This window comes from Bombina bombina, chromosome 3, assembly GCF_027579735.1.
Source record: "Bombina bombina isolate aBomBom1 chromosome 3, aBomBom1.pri, whole genome shotgun sequence".
NCBI classification, from domain to species: Eukaryota; Metazoa; Chordata; class Amphibia; order Anura; family Bombinatoridae; genus Bombina; species Bombina bombina.
Window position 1 is genome coordinate 29385107 of NC_069501.1, and position 19629 is coordinate 29404735.

Here is a 19629-nt window from a genome sequence, read left to right on the forward strand (position 1 = left end):
TTTCTACCCGTATTATTCCTTAGTAAGCAATATATTCACTACTGCATGTGCTGATTATCAATAAGATAATATGTATCATTTCTACCTGTATTCCTTAGTAAGCGATATATTCACTACTGCATGTGCTGATTATTAATAAGATTATAATATGTATAATTTCTACCTGTATTATTCCTTAGTAAGCAATAGATTCACTACTGCATGTGCTGATTATCAATAAGATAATATGTATCATTTCTACCTGTATTATTCCTAAGTAAGCAATATATTCACTACTGCGTGTGCTGATTATCAATAAGATATGTATAATTTCTACTTGTATTATTCCTTAGTAAGCAATAGATTCACTACTGCATGTGCTGATTATCAATAAGATAATATGTATCATTTCTACCTGTATTATTCCTTAGTAAGCGATATATTCACTACTGCATGTGCTGATTATCAATAAGATAATATGTATCATTTCTACCTGTATTATTCCTTAGTAAGCGATATATTCACTACAGCATGTGCTGATTATCAATAAGATTATAATATGTATCATTTCTACCCGTATTATTCCTTAGTAAGCGATATATTCACTACTGCATGTGCTGATTATCAATAAGATAATATGCATCATTTCTACCTGTATTATTCCTTAGTAAGCAATATATTCACTACTGCATGTACTGATTATCAATAAGATATGTATCATTTCTACCTGTATTATTCCTTAGTAAGCGATATATTCACTACAGCATGTGCTGATTATCAATAAGATTATAATATGTATCATTTCTACCCGTATTATTCCTTAGTAAGCGATATATTCACTACTGCATGTGCTGATTATCAATAAGATAATATGTATCATTTCTACCCGTATTATTCCTTAGTAAGCAACATATTCACTACTGCGTGTGCTGATTATCAATAAGATATGCATAATTTCTACCTGTATTATTCCTTAGTAAGCGATATATTCACTACTGCATGTGCTGATTATCAATAAGATTATAATATGTATCATTTCTACCTGTATTATTCCTTAGTAAGCGATATATTCACTACTGCATGTGCTGATTATCAATAAGATTCTAATATGTATCATTTCTACCTGTATTATTCCTTGGTAAGCGATATATTCACTACTGCATGTGCTGATTATCAATAAGATAATATGTATAATTTCTACCTGTATTATTCTTTAGTAAGCGATATATTCACTACTGCATGTGCTGATTATCAATAAGATTATAATATGTATCATTTCTACCTTTATTATTCCTTAGTAAGCGATATATTCACTACTGCATGTGCTGATTATCAATAAGATTATATGTATCATTTCTACCTGTATTATTCCTTAGTAAGCGATATATTCACTACTGCATGTGCTGATTATCAATAAGATTATATGTATCATTTCTACCTGTATTATTCCTTAGTAAGCGATATATTCACTACAGCATGTGCTGATTATCAATAAGATTATATGTATCATTTCTACCTGTATTATTCCTTAGTAAGCGATATATTCACTACTGCATGTGCTGATTATCAATAAGATATGTATCATTTCTACCTGTATTATTCCTTAGTAAGCGATATATTCACTACAGCATGTGCTGATTATCAATAAGATTATAATATGTATCATTTCTACCTGTATTATTCCTTAGTAAGCGATATATTCACTACTGCATGTGCTGATTATCAATAAGATTATAGTATGTATCATTCCTACCTGTATTATTCCTTAGTAAGCGATATATTCACTACTGCATGTGCTGATTATCAATAAGATTATAATATGTATCATTTCTACCCGTATTATTCCTAAGTAAGCAATATATTCACTACTGCATGTGCTGATTATCAATAAGATTATAATATGTATCATTTCTACCCGTATTATTCCTAAGTAAGCAATATATTCACTACTGCATGTGCTGATTATCAATAAGATTATAATATGTATCATTTCTACCCGTATTATTCCTTAGTAAGCGATATATTCACTACAGCATGTGCTGATTATCAATAAGATTATAATATGTATCATTCCTACCTGTATTATTCCTTAGTAAGCGATATATTCACTACTGCATGTGCTGATTATCAATAAGATTATAATATGTATCATTTCTACCCGTACTATTCCTTAGTAAGCAATATATTCACTACTGCGTCTGCTTCTATTAATTTGTGACATGTGTAATGGTTGTTTGTGGCATTTGGTTTGCATTATTTATTCCAGTACATTTACTGCCAGTCAGATCCATTAAGCTGCTAATATTACGTATACAACAGATACGGCAATATGGTTTTCTTACATTTGTGTTGGGTAAACGCATGGAAAAGGCTTTTACTGCTTGTCCAAGGAGTTTTTCGCTGGGTTTTGCAGACCATGATCAAATCAAAACATAGGCACAGCCAAAGTGACAGTAGCGGCCAAAACATAATTGTTACAGTATCGATGGCAACTGCTTAATGTGTTTGAATGCAGTTTTTTTATTTTATTGTAATGGCCATGATTCTTTATTACTAAAAATGTTATTTTATATTTGTCATTGACTTTTTTTTTTTTTTAATTAAAGGGACAGTATACACCAGAATTGTTATTGTTTAAAAGCTATATAATCCCTTTATTACCCATTCCCCTGTTTTGCATAACCAACACAGTTATATTAATATACTTTATTCCTCAGTGATTACCTTGTATCTAAGCCTCTGCAGACTGCCCCCTTATTTTAGTTCTTTTGACAGATTTGCATTTTAGCCAATCAGTGCTGACTCCTAGGTAACTCCACGTGCATGAGCACAATGTTATCTATTGAACACACATTAACTAACGTCCTCTAGCTGTGAATCCCCCCCAAAATGCATTCAGATAAGAGGCGGTCTTTCTGCTAAGAAATTAGCATTTGAAACTCCTAGGTTTAACTTTCAACTTTTCCACTAAGAATAACAAGAGAAGAAAGCAAAATTGATGATAAAACTAAATAGGAAAGCTGTTTAAAATTGCACCTGAATCATGAAAGTGTAATTTTGACTAGACTGTCCCTTTGCTTTTGATCATATATGAATATTGTGATAATTATATTGTAGTTGTGCCAAGTTGCCATAGTTTTAAAAGTGGTAAAAAAAAAAAAAGTCCAAAAATAATTTGAAAACCATAGCCAGAGTTTCCTGTTGGGATTTGCGTAGTGAGGCTGTCGGGGCACAGGCTGATGGGTGTTCATGGTGCAACGTGACTTTCTGATAAATTGGATTGACATTTCCTGTTGGGATTTGCGTAGTGAGGCTGATGGGTGTTCATGGTACACCGTGACTTTCTGATAAATTGGATTGACATTTCCTGTTGGGATTTGCGTAGTGAGGCTGATTGGTGTTCATGGTGCAACGTGACTTTCTGATAAATTGGATTGACATTTCGTGTTGCTGTTGTAAGGACGAGAACACAAATAATGTAATAAACCGCTTTGTTTACAGCAAGTTGCATCCTCTAATATTTCTAGAGGACGTTTTATGCAAACATTTGAGTGGTTCTTATGGGTGAGTCACACTAGTAGAGAACATAATGATGTGACTCAAGGTCCGTCTGATAACTTCCGGTATTATCTCCAGATAACAAATGTGATTCTGCCTGAGACACACATTTAAAGGGACGGTAAAGTAAAAAATAACATTCAGTTTTAAATAACTTTACCTTTTCTATCTATTTTTAAATTTGCTTCATTCTCTAGGTAGCCACAGGAGCTGATTGATGGCTGCATATATATGCGTTTTGTCATTGCATCATAAAATGTGTTCAGCTAGCTCCCAGTAGTGCTTTACTGGCCCCTAGCCTACCTAGGTATGCTTTTCAACAGATGCCATGAGAGAACAAAGCAAATTAGATCATATAGACAAATTGGAAAGTTCTATAAAATGACAAGCTCTATCTGAATCATTGTTTAATGTTGCTGTCCCTTTCATTTGGGCTTTGCTGTTGGCAAAACGTTGGTCATTGTGACAGTTTAGAGGCATTTGTGTTACTTTAGAAAGGACACATGGTGACGTAATTGTTTCCCAGTCACGATTACACATTTGTACAAGAGGCAGAATGGTATCTGATATGGAGCTCCCGCACCAAACCTATCTCATGAAGAATCACAAAGACCATTAGATATTTTACTAAGCTCTAACAGCATCAGTCAATGGTACAGGGGAATAACCCCTTTATCTCTATCCTGAGAAATCTCCAGTGCCAATAGACCAGTTCAGACCATGTTATATCTGTGTTTGCATATCTATATATGCAGTAATAGGCCAATATGCAATGGTTCTTTTACTTTCTGTCTATAATGTTACTAGAGCCGTTCGCCCTCAACATCACAGAGAGAGGGATATCAGATACAGAGAATAGCTGTTTATTCAAATAATTATATTTAAAGCTATTCTATCAACGCTCTAGCTGTGCACGTGATCTCCCATAGACTCATTTTGCAGATTCACATCAGTATTGAAAATACACTATACAGATAAGTGTCTCAGGCAATATAGCCTCTGGCTGGCTATACCTTCTCAGCCTTCTAGTATAAAAATAAGTGGCACATTGCAAAACTAGATGTGCAGTGTAAGTAACTTAAATTGAATAAAGTAACATCACTGTATGTTAGAACTGTTTAATCGTTCTGTTGCTGTGAGCGAGCCGCTGTAATATACATGTGTGGTTGATTCCCACAGCGGAGTTGGCAGGAACTGGGGCTGGGCATCTGCTGGAAGCAGCATCTTGGCAGAGTTTGGCACCCTGCACCTTGAGTTCGTACACCTCAGTTACCTAACAGGGAACCCAGTCTACTTAAACAAGGTCAGTGAGAGGCACCTCCCTGTGTGATGTTAACCCTTCATGTGACCTGTCCTGTTTACCTGACCTGTCATTTTATCCCTGATACCTTCATGTGTCCTGTCATTTTATCCCTGATACCCTCATGTGACCTGTACTGTTTACCTGACCCCTCATGTGACCTGTCATTTTATCCCTGATACCATCATGTGACCTGTCCTGTTTACCTGACCTGTCATTTTATCCCTGATACCCTCATGTGACCTGTCCTGTTTACCTGACCTGTCCTGTTTACCTGACCTGACATTTTATCCCTGATACCCTCATGTGACCTGTCCTGTTTACCTGACCTGTCATTTTATCCCTGATACCCTCATGTGACCTGTCCTGTTTACCTGACCTGACATTTTATCCCTGATACCCTCGTGACCTGTCCTGTTTACCTGACCTTTCATTTTATCCCTGATACCTTCATGTGACCTGTCCTGTTTACCTGACCTGTCATTTTATCCCTGATACCCTCATGTGACCTGTCATTTTAACCTGATACCACCATGTGACCTGTCCTGTTTACCTGACCCGTCATTTTAACCCTGATATCCCCAAATTACCTCTCCTGTTTACCTGACCCCTCATGTGACCTGTATTAAGCTAATCTACCTGTGTGACCTGTTACATCAGTTTTACCTTCCTCTGTGGCTCATCTTTATCAATGTGACCACCTCTATCTCGTGCTGACCTTTGTGCCACCCTTATTCTACTTACAGATTTTCTTTCTTAGTATAATTTATTGTTTGTTCTAGAGCCAAATGACAATTGTAAATGTGACCATGCCACATGCAGTAGATGATAACACTGGCTCTCTTGCAGGTCATGCATATCCGCAAACTCCTGCAGAAAATGGATCGTCCTAATGGGCTTTATCCCAACTACCTGAACCCTCGGACAGGGCGCTGGGGGCAGCGTAAGTGAACATAACTATTTCTGATAAGTTTATCTCTCACTCTGGTGCTCAGCAGCGGTTTGTGCTCATGCGCTATAGTCTGTATCTCTCCCATGTGCGGAACTGTGTGTGTCTTGTTTTATTGATAAAGGAGAAATAACCAAGATTCTATAGCAGTGGCTTCCTAACAAGTTTATGGTGATGAGACCCATTACTGTGTTTGTGACTGGCCTTGTGCTTGCCCTGCTGCATTCTGTGGGTTAACTCTTGCTTGGGGTTTCTTAAAGGAAATTCCATGTGACCATGTTCAGTAATACAGCAAAGAAAGGCCTTGTATCAGTCTACATGTGTAAACCTACTTACATGCAGAAATAGCTGAAATATTTTCCAAGGAAACGAATAATAATGTGCTATTAATTGCCGCTTACACAAAATGCTGTCACCTTTATAAATGTGGAGTTAAAATGATAGTGTATTAGGCAAATGATTGAATCATGTATACATGACGTCCTATATCCTCACTAGCAAGCATATTGGTAACACTGCAAGCAAACTCTGCTTTTACTTGTGCTGTGACATAAAATAAACCACCCCTTTAATATATTTTCTTATGTTAACAAGCCACTTGCATCATGTTTTACAGTTCATTATTTACAATCCAAAGCACTTGTTTAGGAAGTTTGCGTAGCTCAATTGAATAATTTAAAGGCGCATAAAAGCTCTAATGCGATTGCCAATACAGAACTAAGCCACTTAACCAATCATTTGTCAGCCATGTTGAACTCGGGCGCACAGGTGCTTTGTCACTCAGCAGGACTCTTTGTTTTTTAACGCTTTGTGGGGATAAAAGACATTTTTCTGTGTAAGCAATATTCAGTAATGCAGTAGCACGTTAACTTTACATCCCTTTAAGAGAGTGCAGCTTTTTATAGTGCCCTGAACCTTCCTTTGCAGATCACACTTCCGTAGGGGGCTTGGGAGACAGTTTTTATGAATATCTGCTGAAGGCCTGGCTGGTGTCTGACCGGACTGATGCTGAAGCTCGAAACCTGTACGACAATGCCATAGAAGTGAGTACTTGTATATAAGTTATATATAAATGTATTGCATGTACTGAACCTAGACAAACAAAAAGAGTACCCTAATGTGGAGCCTAGTGCCCAAATATAACCGCAACGTAGTGTTAGTAAAAGTAATACCCTCTGGGAGCACAATAAACCTGTACCTTTAGGCTTTTTACAGTCCTGTTACTGGCAGGAAACCTTAGAGCTGTCCCGGTCCACAGAGAGTGAGAATCCAACTTGGAATGCAATTATATGAATCATAACCATTCCCATGATTAAAACATTGTAGGCGGTTTACCATTAAACATTTCCTTTTGAGTGATTACATACAATTAAGTCTCACCTCTCCTCCTCAGGACTGCGGTGGTCGTCCTGCTTACTCACAGTTAGAATCCGTATTACATTTGTGCTCCCAGCGTTGCCGTTCACAAAAGCTCCACCCGGTGTCAGGCAACTGTAAGCAATAGAAATAATGAAATCCGGGGAGCCTTGAGAATTAAAACGTAATCCTTTATTTCGTCTGCGTTTAAAATCCGCTACAAAGCGTTTCCAAGCAAAGCTGATCCAAAGATCGTTAGCACCTGGATGGTGCCGGCAGCGTCACGGGTCAGCTGTACTTGAACCTGCCAGATAGCATCCAGGGAAACTCAATAAATATATATATGTGATCTGCAGATACCTAGATGTTAGCTAATAGCAGATTTGGTTCCTGTGGTCCCTGCTGTATTTATGAACATGATGAGGAATAATAAACAGGCAGATGGGTCCAGTATTAGCATCTGCTACTGCAGGAACATTTGTGTATTGTATTAGACTAGGTGTCATCAGATCAGTATCTAACAGTCATCAAAAGGAACTCTTGCTGCTAAAGTGACAAAAGTCCCCAGAAAATAATGATGTACATTTAGTTTCTGCGGTGCTAGTGCCATGTGATGCAGCCTGGCACACGCATACTTTCTAGAAGATATTTATGCAGTCAATAGAGGAACATATTGTCCTTTTTGTTTTCTCTTGAGTGGTTGCCATAATTTGTATGTTTTTGTCATGTCAGGCCATCGAGAAGCACTTGATCCGCAAATCAAACGGAGGCCTGACCTTTATTGGTGAGTGGAAGAACGGACACCTGGAGCGCAAGATGGGCCACCTCACCTGCTTTGCTGGTGGCATGCTAGCCCTGGGGGCGGACGGTTCACCTGGGGATAAAGCTGGGCACTACCTACAGCTGGGAGCAGAGATTGCGCACACCTGCCATGAGTCATACGACAGGACAGGTAAGTACTTTATCACGTATATCAGTAAACCCTGTGAAGAATTATGGGAAGGGGGTGTGCGGATTTATTTATCATATGGAAACGATTGTTAGAAATTCTTTCCTTGCATATTTATTTCCCTGCGTTTTCCTCCTGTAACTTGTTCTCCTTTTGTTTGTTTCTGCTTTACGCTCATCAGTGCTGAAGTTGGGCCCTGAAGCCTTTAAGTTTGATGGTGGAGCAGAAGCGGTTGCCGTGCGCCAGAATGAGAAGTACTACATCCTGCGGCCGGAGGTGATAGAGACCTACTGGTACATGTGGCGCTTTACTCACGACCCCAAATATCGGCAGTGGGGCTGGGAGGCTGCTCAGGTGAGTGGGCAGTGGGATACAGAGGGGCAATGGCCATGGCAGCTTTACTGGTGGCTACATGAGATTTTTATTGCTAAAGATTCTGCTTCCTGCAGTTTCCATTAAGATAATAATAATTTTCCTTACCCTTTGTGAGGGTTAAACACTCAGTGCAGCAGGGCCTGTCTGTGAGGGTTAAACACTCGATGCTGCAGGGCCTGTCTGTGAGGGTTAAACACTCGGTGCTGCAGGGCCTGTCTGTGAGGGTTAATCACTCAGTGCTGCAGGGCCTGTCTGTGAGGGTTAAACACTCGGTGCTGCAGGGCCTGTCTGTGAAGGTTAAACACTCAGTGCAGCAGGGCCTGTCTGTGAGGGTTAAACACTCGATGCTGCAGGGCCTGTCTGTGAGGGTTAAACACTCGGTGCTGCAGGGCCTGTCTGTGAGGGTTAAACACTTAGTGCTGCAGGGCCTGTCTGTGAGGGTTAAACACTTAGTGCTGCAGGGCCTGTCTGTGAGGGTTAAACACTTAGTGCTGCAGGGCCTGTCTGTGAAGGTTAATCACTTAGTGCTGCAGGGCCTGTCTGTGAGGGTTAAACACTCAGTGCTGCAGGGCCTGTCTGTGAGGGTTAAACACTCAGTGCTGCAGGGCCTGTCTGTGAGGGTTAAACACTCAGTGCTGCAGGGCCTGTCTGTGAGGGTTAAACACTCGGTGCTGCAGGGCCTGTCTGTGAGGGTTAATCACTTAGTGCTGTAGGGCCTGTCTGTGTGGGTTAAACACTCGGTGCTGCAGGACCTGTCTGTGTGGGTTAAACACTCGGTGCTGCAGGGCTTGTCTGCGAAGGTTAATAACTTAGTGCTGCAGGGCCTGTCTGTGAGGGTTAAACACTCGGTGCTGCAGGGCTTGTCTGCGAAGGTTAATAACTTAGTGCTGCAGGGCCTGTCTGTGAGGGTTAAACACTCGGTGCTGCAGGGCCTGTCTGTGAGGGTTAAACACTCAGTGCTGCAGGGCTTGTCTGTGAGGGTTAAACACTCAGTGCTGCAGGGCTTGTCTGTGAGGGTTAAACACTCAGTGCTGTAGGGCCTGTCTGTGAGGGTTAAACACTCGGTGCTGCAGGGCCTGTCTGTGAGGGTTAAAAACTTAGTGCTGCAGGGCCTGTCTGTGAGGGTTAATCACTCAGTGCTGCAGGGCCTGTCTGTGAGGGTTAAACACTCGGTGCTGCAGGGCCTGTCTGTGTGGGTTAAACACTTAGTGCTGCAGGGCCTGTCTGTGAGGGTTAAACACTCAGTGCTGCAGGGCCTGTCTGTGAGGTTTAAAGACTCGGTGCTGCAGGGCCTGTCTGTGAGGGTTAAACACTCGGTGCTGCAGGGCCTGTCTGTGAGGGTTAAACACTTGGTGCTGCGGGGACTGTCTGTGTGGGTTAAACACTCAGTGCTGCAGGGCCTGTCTGTGAGGGTTAAACACTTGGTGCTGCGGGGCCTGTCTGTGTGGGTTAAACACTTGGTACTGCGGGGCCTGTCTGTGTGGGTTAAACACTCGTGCTGCAGGGCTTGTCTGTGAAGGTTAATAACTTAGTGCTGCAGGGCCTGTCTGTGAGGTTTAAACACTCGTGCTGCAGGGCTTGTCTGTGAAGGTTAATAACTTAGTGCTGCAGGGCCTGTCTGTGAGGGTTAAACACTTAGTGCTGCAGGGCCTGTCTGTGAAGGTTAAACACTTAGTGCTGCAGGGCCTGTCTGTGAAGGTTAATCACTTAGTGCTGCAGGGCCTGTACGTGAGGGTTAAAGACTCGGTGCTGCAGGGCCTGTCCGTGAGGGTTAAAGACTCGGTGCTGCAGGGCCTGTCTGTGAGGGTTAATCACTTAGTTCTGCAGGGCCTGTCTGTGAGGGTTAAACACTTGGAGCTGCAGGGCCTGTCGGTGAGGGTTAAACACTTGGTGCTGCGGGGCCTGTCTGTGTGGGTTAAACACTCAGTGCTGCAGGGCCTGTCGGTGAGGGTTAAACACTTGGTGCTGCGGGGCCTGTCTGTGTGGGTTAAACACTCAGTGCTGCAGGGCCTGTCTGTGTGGGTTAAACACTCTGTGCTGCAGAGCTTGTCTGTGAAGGTTAATAACTTAGTGCTGCAGGGCCTGTCTGTGAGGTTTAAACACTCGTGCTGCAGGGCTTGTCTGTGAAGGTTAATAACTTAGTGCTGCAGGGCCTGTCTGTGAGGGTTAAACACTTAGTGCTGCAGGGCCTGTCTGTGTGGGTTAAACACTCAGTGCTGCAGGGCCTGTCGGTGAGGGTTAAACACTTGGTGCTGCGGGGCCTGTCTGTGTGGGTTAAACACTCAGTGCTGCAGGGCCTGTCTGTGTGGGTTAAACACTCTGTGCTGCAGAGCTTGTCTGTGAGGTTTAAACACTCGGTGCTGCAGGGCTTGTCTGTGAGGGTTAATAACTTAGTGCTGCAGGGCCTGTCTGTGAGGGTTAAACACTTGGTGCTGCAGGGCCTGTCTGTGTGGGTTAAACACTTGGTACTGCGGGGCCTGTCTGTGTGGGTTAAACACTCGTGCTGCAGGGCTTGTCTGTGAAGGTTAATAACTTAGTGCTGCAGGGCCTGTCTGTGAGGTTTAAACACTCGTGCTGCAGGGCTTGTCTGTGAAGGTTAATAACTTAGTGCTGCAGGGCCTGTCTGTGAGGGTTAAAGACTCGGTGCTGCAGGGCCTGTCCGTGAGGGTTAAAGACTCGGTGCTGCAGGGCCTGTCTGTGAGGGTTAATCACTTAGTTCTGCAGGGCCTGTCTGTGAGGGTTAAACACTTGGTGCTGCAGGGCCTGTCGGTGAGGGTTAAACACTTGGTGCTGCGGGGCCTGTCTGTGTGGGTTAAACACTCAGTGCTGCAGGGCCTGTCTGTGTGGGTTAAACACTCAGTGCTGCAGGGCCTGTCTGTGTGGGTTAAACACTCTGTGCTGCAGAGCTTGTCTGTGAGGTTTAAACACTCGGTGCTGCAGGGCTTGTCTGTGAGGGTTAATAACTTAGTGCTGCAGGGCCTGTCCGTGAGGGTTAAACACTCAGTGCTGCAGGGCCTGTCCGTGAGGGTTAAAGACTCGGTGCTGCAGGGCCTGTCCGTGAGGGTTAAAGACTCGGTGCTGCAGGGCCTGTCTGTGAGGGTTAATCACTTAGTTCTGCAGGGCCTGTCCGTGAGGGTTAAGCACTCTGTGCTGCAGGGCCTGTCTGTGAGGGTTAAGCACTCTGTGATGCAGGGCTCGTCTGTGAGGGTTAAGCACTCTGTGCTTCAGGGCTTGTCTGTGAGGGTTAAGCACTCTGTGATGCAGGGCTCGTCTGTGAGGGTTAAGCACTCTGTGCTTCAGGGCTTGTCTGTGAGGGTTAAGCACTCTGTGCTGCAGGGCTTGTCTGTGAGGGTTAAGCACTCTGTGCTGCAGGGCCTGTCTGTGAGGGTTAAAGACTCGGTGCTGCAGGGCCTGTCCGTGAGGGTTAAAGACTCGGTGCTGCAGGGCCTGTCCGTGAGGGTTAAAGACTCGGTGCTGCAGGGCCTGTCCGTGAGGGTTAAAGACTCGGTGCTGCAGGGCCTGTCCGTGAGGGTTAAAGACTCGGTGCTGCAGGGCCTGTCTGTGAGGGTTAATCACTTAGTGCTGCAGGGCCTGTCTGTGAGGGTAAAACACTCAGTGCTGCAGGGCCTGTACGTGAGGGTTAAGCACTCTGTGGTGCAGGGCCTGTCTGTGAGGGTTAAGCACTCTGTGCTTCAGGGCTTGTCTGTGAGGGTTAAGCACTGTGCTGCAGGGCTTGTCTGTGAGGGTTAAACACTCGTGCTGCAGGGCTTGTCTGTGAAGGTTAATAACTTAGTGCTGCAGGGCCTGTCTGTGAGGGTTAAACACTTAGTGCTGCAGGGCCTGTCTGTGAAGGTTAATCACTTAGTGCTGCAGGGCCTGTCTGTGAGGGTTAAACACTTGGAGCTGCAGGGCCTGTCGGTGAGGGTTAAACACTTGGTGCTGCGGGGCCTGTCTGTGTGGGTTAAACACTCAGTGCTGCAGGGCCTGTCGGTGAGGGTTAAACACTTGGTGCTGCGGGGCCTGTCTGTGTGGGTTAAACACTCAGTGCTGCAGGGCCTGTCTGTGTGGGTTAAACACTCTGTGCTGCAGAGCTTGTCTGTGAGGTTTAAACACTCGGTGCTGCAGGGCTTGTCTGTGAGGGTTAATAACTTAGTGCTGCAGGGCCTGTCTGTGAGGGTTAAACACTTGGTGCTGCGGGGCCTGTCTGTGTGGGTTAAACACTCGTGCTGCAGGGCTTGTCTGTGAAGGTTAATAACTTAGTGCTGCAGGGCCTGTCTGTGAGGTTTAAACACTCGTGCTGCAGGGCTTGTCTGTGAAGGTTAATAACTTAGTGCTGCAGGGCCTGTCTGTGAGGGTTAAACACTCAGTGCTGCAGGGCCTGTCCGTGAGGGTTAAAGACTCGGTGCTGCAGGGCCTGTCCGTGAGGGTTAAAGACTCGGTGCTGCAGGGCCTGTCTGTGAGGGTTAATCACTTAGTTCTGCAGGGCCTGTCTGTGAGGGTTAAACACTTGGTGCTGCAGGGCCTGTCGGTGAGGGTTAAACACTTGGTGCTGCGGGGCCTGTCTGTGTGGGTTAAACACTTAGTGCTGCAGGGCCTGTCTGTGTGGGTTAAACACTCAGTGCTGCAGGGCCTGTCTGTCTGGGTTAAACACTCGGTGCTGCAGAGCTTGTCTGTGAGGTTTAAACACTCGGTGCTGCAGGGCTTGTCTGTGAGGGTTAATAACTTAGTGCTGCAGGGCCTGTCCGTGAGGGTTAAACACTCAGTGCTGCAGGGCCTGTCCGTGAGGGTTAAAGACTCGGTGCTGCAGGGCCTGTCCGTGAGGGTTAAAGACTCGGTGCTGCAGGGCCTGTCTGTGAGGGTTAATCACTTAGTTCTGCAGGGCCTGTCCGTGAGGGTTAAGCACTCTGTGCTGCAGGGCCTGTCTGTGAGGGTTAAGCACTCTGTGATGCAGGGCTCGTCTGTGAGGGTTAAGCACTCTGTGCTTCAGGGCTTGTCTGTGAGGGTTAAGCACTCTGTGATGCAGGGCTCGTCTGTGAGGGTTAAGCACTCTGTGCTTCAGGGCTTGTCTGTGAGGGTTAAGCACTCTGTGATGCAGGGCTCGTCTGTGAGGGTTAAGCACTCTGTGCTTCAGGGCTTGTCTGTGAGGGTTAAGCACTCTGTGATGCAGGGCTCGTCTGTGAGGGTTAAGCACTCTGTGCTGCAGGGCTTGTCTCTGAGGGTTAAGCACTCTGTGCTGCAGGGCCTGTCTGTGAGGGTTAAAGACTCGGTGCTGCAGGGCCTGTCCGTGAGGGTTAAAGACTCGGTGCTGCAGGGCCTGTCTGTGAGGGTTAATCACTTAGTTCTGCAGGGCCTGTCTGTGAGGGTTAAACACTCAGTGCTGCAGGGCCTGTCCGTGAGGGTTAAGCACTCTGTGCTGCAGGGCTCGTCTGTGAGGGTTAAGCACTCTGTGCTGCAGGGCTTGTCTGTGAGGGTTAAGCACTCTGTGCTGCAGGGCCTGTCTGTGAGGGTTAAAGACTCGGTGCTGCAGGGCCTGTCCGTGAGGGTTAAAGACTCGGTGCTGCAGGGCCTGTCTGTGAGGGTTAATCACTTAGTGCTGCAGGGCCTGTCTGTGAGGGTAAAACACTCAGTGCTGCAGGGCCTGTACGTGAGGGTTAAGCACTCTGTGGTGCAGGGCCTGTCTGTGAGGGTTAAGCACTCTGTGCTGCAGGGCTTGTCTGTGAGGGTTAAGCACTCTGTGCTGCAGGGCCTGTCTGTGAGGGTTAAGCACTCTGTGCTTCAGGGCTTGTCTGTGAGGGTTAAGCACTCTGTGCTGCAGGGCTTGTCTCTGAGGGTTAAGCACTCAGTGCTGCAGGGCCTGTCTGTGAGGAGTACATTCTTATTACACTTGTCTGTATTGACCGGCTTCCGCTGACTCATTTGCATCTTTATTAATTCTTCTCCCTCATTCATATCCCCGTACAGTTATCTATTGAGCATGTAGAGTTCTGTACAATACTGCACAGTAGGGAGTAGAATTCCTGTCCTGCAGAGATTACAATCTGACAGTCAGAGCACCCGTCTGTTCCCAGTAACGCTCTTTAGGTCCTTTCTGCCCACGCTGCGATACAGATTTTCTGCTAACTTTATGTGTAGTGTTGCTTGTTTGGACTTGTGTGATCTTGTCTCCCCCTACAGGCTATTGATAAGTACTGCAGAGTAAGTGGTGGCTTTTCAGGGCTGAAGGATGTATACTCGTCTGCACCAGCCTATGATGATGTACAGCAGAGCTTCTTCCTGGCTGAGACCCTCAAGTGAGTCACCAGGCACTTAGCATCCCAGTACTCCACTGAAAGCAGAGAGGGGGACAGTCTTAGACGTACACTACTTACGAGAGGCCACATGGGTTAAATGGGGAGGTGACTGTGTTAGATGTACACTACTTACGAGAGGCCACATGGGTTAAATGGGGAGGTGACTGTGTTAGATGTACAGTATGGAAGAGTGGCACATGGGTTTCATGGGCAGGTGACTGTGTTAGACGTACAGTATTGGAGGGAGTGGCACATGGGTTTCATGGGCAGGTGACTGTGTTAGACGTACAGTATGGAAGGGAGTGACACATGGGTTTCATGGGCAGGTGACTGTGTTAGACGTACAGTATGGAAGGGAGTGGCACATGGGTTTCATGGGCAGGTGACTGTGTTAGATGTACAGTATGGAAGGGAGTGGCACATGGGTTTCATGGGCAGGTGACTGTGTTAGACGTACAGTATGGAAGGGAGGGGCACATGGGTTTCATGGGCAGGTGACTGTGTTAGATGTACAAAATGGAAGAGAGTGGCACATGGGTTTCATGGGCAGGTGACTGGGTTAGACGTACAGTATGGAAGGGAGTGGCACATGGGTTTCATGGGCAGGTGACTGCGTTAGACGTACAGTATGGAAGGGAGTGGCACATGGGTTTCATGGGGAGGTGACTGTGTTAGATGTACAGTATGGAAGGGAGTGGCACATGGGTTTCATGGGCAGGTGACTGTGTTAGACGTACAGTATGGAAGGGAGTGGCACATGGGTTTCATGGGCAGATGACTGTATTAGATGTACAGTATGGAAGAGAGTGGCACATGGGTTTCATGGGCAGGTTACTGTGTTAGACGTACAGTATGGAAGGGAGTGGCACATGGGTTTCATGGGCAGGTGACTGTGTTAGACGTACAGTATGGGAGGGAGTGGCACATGGATTTCATGGGCAGGTGACTGTGTTAGACGTACAGTATGGAAGGGAGTGGCACATGGGTTTCATGGGCAGGTGACTGTGTTAGATGTACAGTATGGAAGAGAGTGGCACATGGGTTTCATGGGCAGGTTACTGTGATAGACGTACAGTATGGAAGGGAGTGGCACATGGGTTTCATGGGCAGGTGACTGTTAGATGTACAGTATGGAAGAGAGTGGCACATGGGTTTCATGGGCAGGTGACTGTGTTAGATGTACAGTATGGAAGGGAGTGGCACATGGGTTTCATGGGCAGGTGACTGTGTTAGACGTACAGTATGGAAGGGAGTGGCACATGGGTTTCATAAGCAGGTGACTGTTAGACTACAGTATGTGCACTACAGAAGGGAGAGGTCACATGGGTTTCACGGAGGGGGGGAGGGTTACTGTGTTAGACAACATACTCTACCAAAGGGAGAGGTCACATGAGTTTAATCAGAAGTGACCGTATTAGAGGTACACTGTGGAAGGGAGAGGTTACATGAGTTTTATCAGAGGTGACTGTATAAGAGAGGTCACATGGCTGCTGTGCAGAGGTTGACTGCAGATTAGACAAAGGTTGGGAACCTCTGTAATGTGTAGATTACAATAGTGCAGAGGTTGCACCCTTTCCATGTGGGTATCACTATTACAGAAATCACTACTGAAGTAAGAACACTTGTTGTGGTATCAAAATCTATCCTAATTAATTTGTATCTGTCTACATTCTCTTTTGTAGGTATCTTTACCTCCTCTTCTCCAGCGACGACCTTCTGCCACTAGACAACTGGGTATTCAATACAGAAGCTCATCCCTTACCAGTCATCCGTTTGGCCAACAGCACTCTGCCTGGGAGCCACGTGGTGCGATAGAACTGTCTTAGCAAGGACCATATTCCTGGGACCACTACAGACTAGAGGGGGGACATTTATTGCAAACCTCTTTTACAAGATGGCCAATTAACAGTTCTTGAGGCACAATTCCATTAGTTTTTTTCTTCTTTTTTATTTTTCCATTTTAATTCACCCCGTTTGCTGCCTGAGACCGAGGAGAATGATAGGAGATCAGAGAGTGAACAAGGGTGGGATTATGTGACCAAATATCTCTGCTCTTAAAGGCTGCTGCGTGGGAGGTGTTCACAGGTTGACTGCTTGGATTCCAGGCTTTTTTAATGAGTTATGTGAGGAGCTGAAATACTGAATCTGAATGGCACTTTGTGGCACCATTTGCACTGGGGCAGTGGGTTTTACAAGACATTTTTAATGTTTGGGTGGGTAGTTGTGGGCAATAAAGCATGGCAAGAGCTTGTTTTGATCTCCACCCAGTGACTGCCAGACCAGCTTGCTGAGGTCTCTCTGGCAGTGACCAGGTGAAGAAGGCTGGATCTCAGTGTGTGCAGGGATATTGAACATTTATAGATCACCAGCGGCTCTCCCCATCGCTCCTCCATGGACACTAAGCCTTCTCATCCTTCAGTTTGTGGTTTTTAGTGGCATGAGCAAAGCAACAAGCAGGGGATTAAAGAGACAGTGTACAGATACAGTCTGGTTTGTGGTTCATTTAAGCTAGTGGGAGATTAAACTCAAATATTCAGCTTTAAACAAAGTGAAACAACTTAACCACATATTTTATTTCCTTGCTTTTCTTGCAATTTAAATCTGAAAATGTAATTTTTCCACTGCCCCAGAAACGCTGGAGTGCACTCAGTGGTATTTATAACCCTTAACCTGCCCCATAAGCATTTAATTAGTGCGTGGATGTTTCATTCAATGAGTTAAATATCCCTTTTAATGATATGGAAGCACACACCCTCTGTTTTACAATGTTCTAGCATAAATTATCTCCTTAGCTATAGTCAGTAGGTTCCATTTACACATCACGACATGAGAAGAGGGGAAATCCATTTTTAATGCAAAATACACATTTAAAGGTAAGTTGTCAACAACAAGACAAATTCAGTGCATATGAAAAGGTTTATTGTTGACTTTAAATGATTTTTTCCTTCATTTGATGAGAGTCCACATTGCCATGACGTGTGGTATTGAGTTACCGTCACTAGGAGAAGATAGATAACCCCAACAACAAGATCTCCCATTCTCCTCCCTACTCAGTTTTGTTCTCTGCCTACAACGAGTGAGGACGGAGATAGAGGTTGCCTAGTACATTTTAGATCAGACCTATGTGAGACCCATGGCCCCTTGGATAGAATCATATAGAGCTGCTGTGAGGAAAAGTCTGGGGCATAGGAGTACCAGGTTATAGGCACAGTATCTACCTGTTTTATCCATAACTACCTTCAGATGTCGCAGGGACATGCCCATTAGCCTCTTTCTGTAGGATCGAATGTAATGTTTTATGAATGAATACTCGGTTTTAAAAAATACAATTAAAAGCAGGGGCACTTTCATTCATTAAACTTTACATTGCAGCATTTTTTTTAAATACCTTTTTTTTTTTTTTTTTTTTTTTTTTTTTTAGCAATCCCGGACCAGAGATTTTCCGCCCGCAGCTTCTCTGTACTTGGCACCTCAATGATGAAACCTGCTTCCTCCAATCACGGCGTGGCCTCACGAGATGGATGCACTGAGGCGCACGCCATGATTGGAGGAAGCTGGTTTTGTCATTGCTGAGGTAAGTACAGAGGAGCTGCGTGGCGGAGGATCGTTGGTCCGGGTTTGCTAAAGAAAAAGGTAATTATTATTTTAAAAAAACGCTGCAATGTAATGTTTAATGAATGAAAGTGCCCCTGTTTTTAATATTATTTATAAAAACCGGGCACTAATTCATGAAACTTTAAGGTACTTTCCTGTCAGATCCTCTGTTGTTGCCTGTACAGCACTGGATGGACTCTCTACTGAATACAGCTGCCTTTACTTGCCTGATAATAACGGAAGGGTGCTTCATTCAGGTAAGTGACTATCAGCGCTGACATTGCCCGCAGGCTATTTGTAGATACTTGCACATAATATTGCCTAGTCTTGGTAACACAGTCTACCTACCTGCAGACTGTACTTTATATACAGTTAAAGGGACATTAAACCCAAAAAATTTCTTTCATGATTCAGATAGAGAATACCAGTTTCTTTCTAATGACACAGTGAGTCCATGGATCATCTCTAATTACTATTGGGAATATCACTCCTGGCCAGCAGAGCACCACAGCAAAGCTGTTAATTTTCCCTTCCCACAACTCCGTCATTCTCTTTGCCTGCGTTGCAAAGAGGTGGTAAAGTTTAGGTGTCTGAAAGAAGTTTCTTCAATCAAGATTTTATTATTTTGAAGCAGAGCAGGTTTGCTCTGTTCTTCCTGGGGTTTAGTCGTAGTCCACGTCAGTCTCTTCAGTAGAACAATGGTGGCTTTTAAGCAATTGAGAACTTGTGGGGTATAATCCTCACTGCGCCTCCCAAGTAGTTATTGCTGCCCTAACTTGAAAGCCTAAATAAGATTACTCAGTCTTTGCCTTTTCTTTTACAAGATATGATGAGTCCAGGGATTTCATCCTTGTGGGATATCGTCTCCTGGTCAGCAGGAGGAGGCAAAGAGCACCACAGCAGAGCTGTATGTATATATATATATATATATATATATATATATAGCTCCTCCCTTCCCTCCCACTCCAGTCATTCTCTTTGCCTGTGTTAGTGATAGGAAGAGGCAAAGTGAGGTGTTAGTTTAGATTCTTCAATTAAGAGTTTATTATTTTTAAAATGGTACCAGTGAGTGCTATTTTACTATGGGGTGTAGCTGTATTCCTTGTCAGCCTCTAGAGTAGAGCTACAGGTGGCTTTAGAGCAATGGGAACTGGTGGGACTAAACTCTCACTGCGCTTCCCTTATTAGTGCTGCCCTTTGTATACTGATGGTCTTAGCAGATATTAACTAAGGCCCTTCTGTGTCCACAGAGCTGCTGGAGGGAGAAGACCTCTTGATC

The 19629-nt window shown here is 44.7% G+C and overlaps 1 protein-coding gene across 2 annotated transcripts in view; it reads left to right on the forward strand.

Annotated features, from left to right (window-relative positions):
• Positions 1-17239, forward strand: part of MAN1A2 (mannosidase alpha class 1A member 2) — a 354032-nt gene extending 336793 nt beyond the window's left edge. For both annotated transcript variants that reach the window (XM_053705763.1, XM_053705764.1), the window contains 7 exons: positions 4717-4840; positions 5687-5780; positions 6714-6829; positions 7875-8094; positions 8273-8445; positions 14641-14756; positions 16439-17239. In XM_053705763.1, the coding sequence (XP_053561738.1) occupies positions 4717-4840; positions 5687-5780; positions 6714-6829; positions 7875-8094; positions 8273-8445; positions 14641-14756; positions 16439-16571 (976 nt within the window). In that variant the 3' untranslated portion in view covers positions 16572-17239. The remainder of the gene's footprint in view (positions 1-4716; positions 4841-5686; positions 5781-6713; positions 6830-7874; positions 8095-8272; positions 8446-14640; positions 14757-16438) is intronic.
• Positions 17240-19629: the final 2390 nt, after the last annotated feature.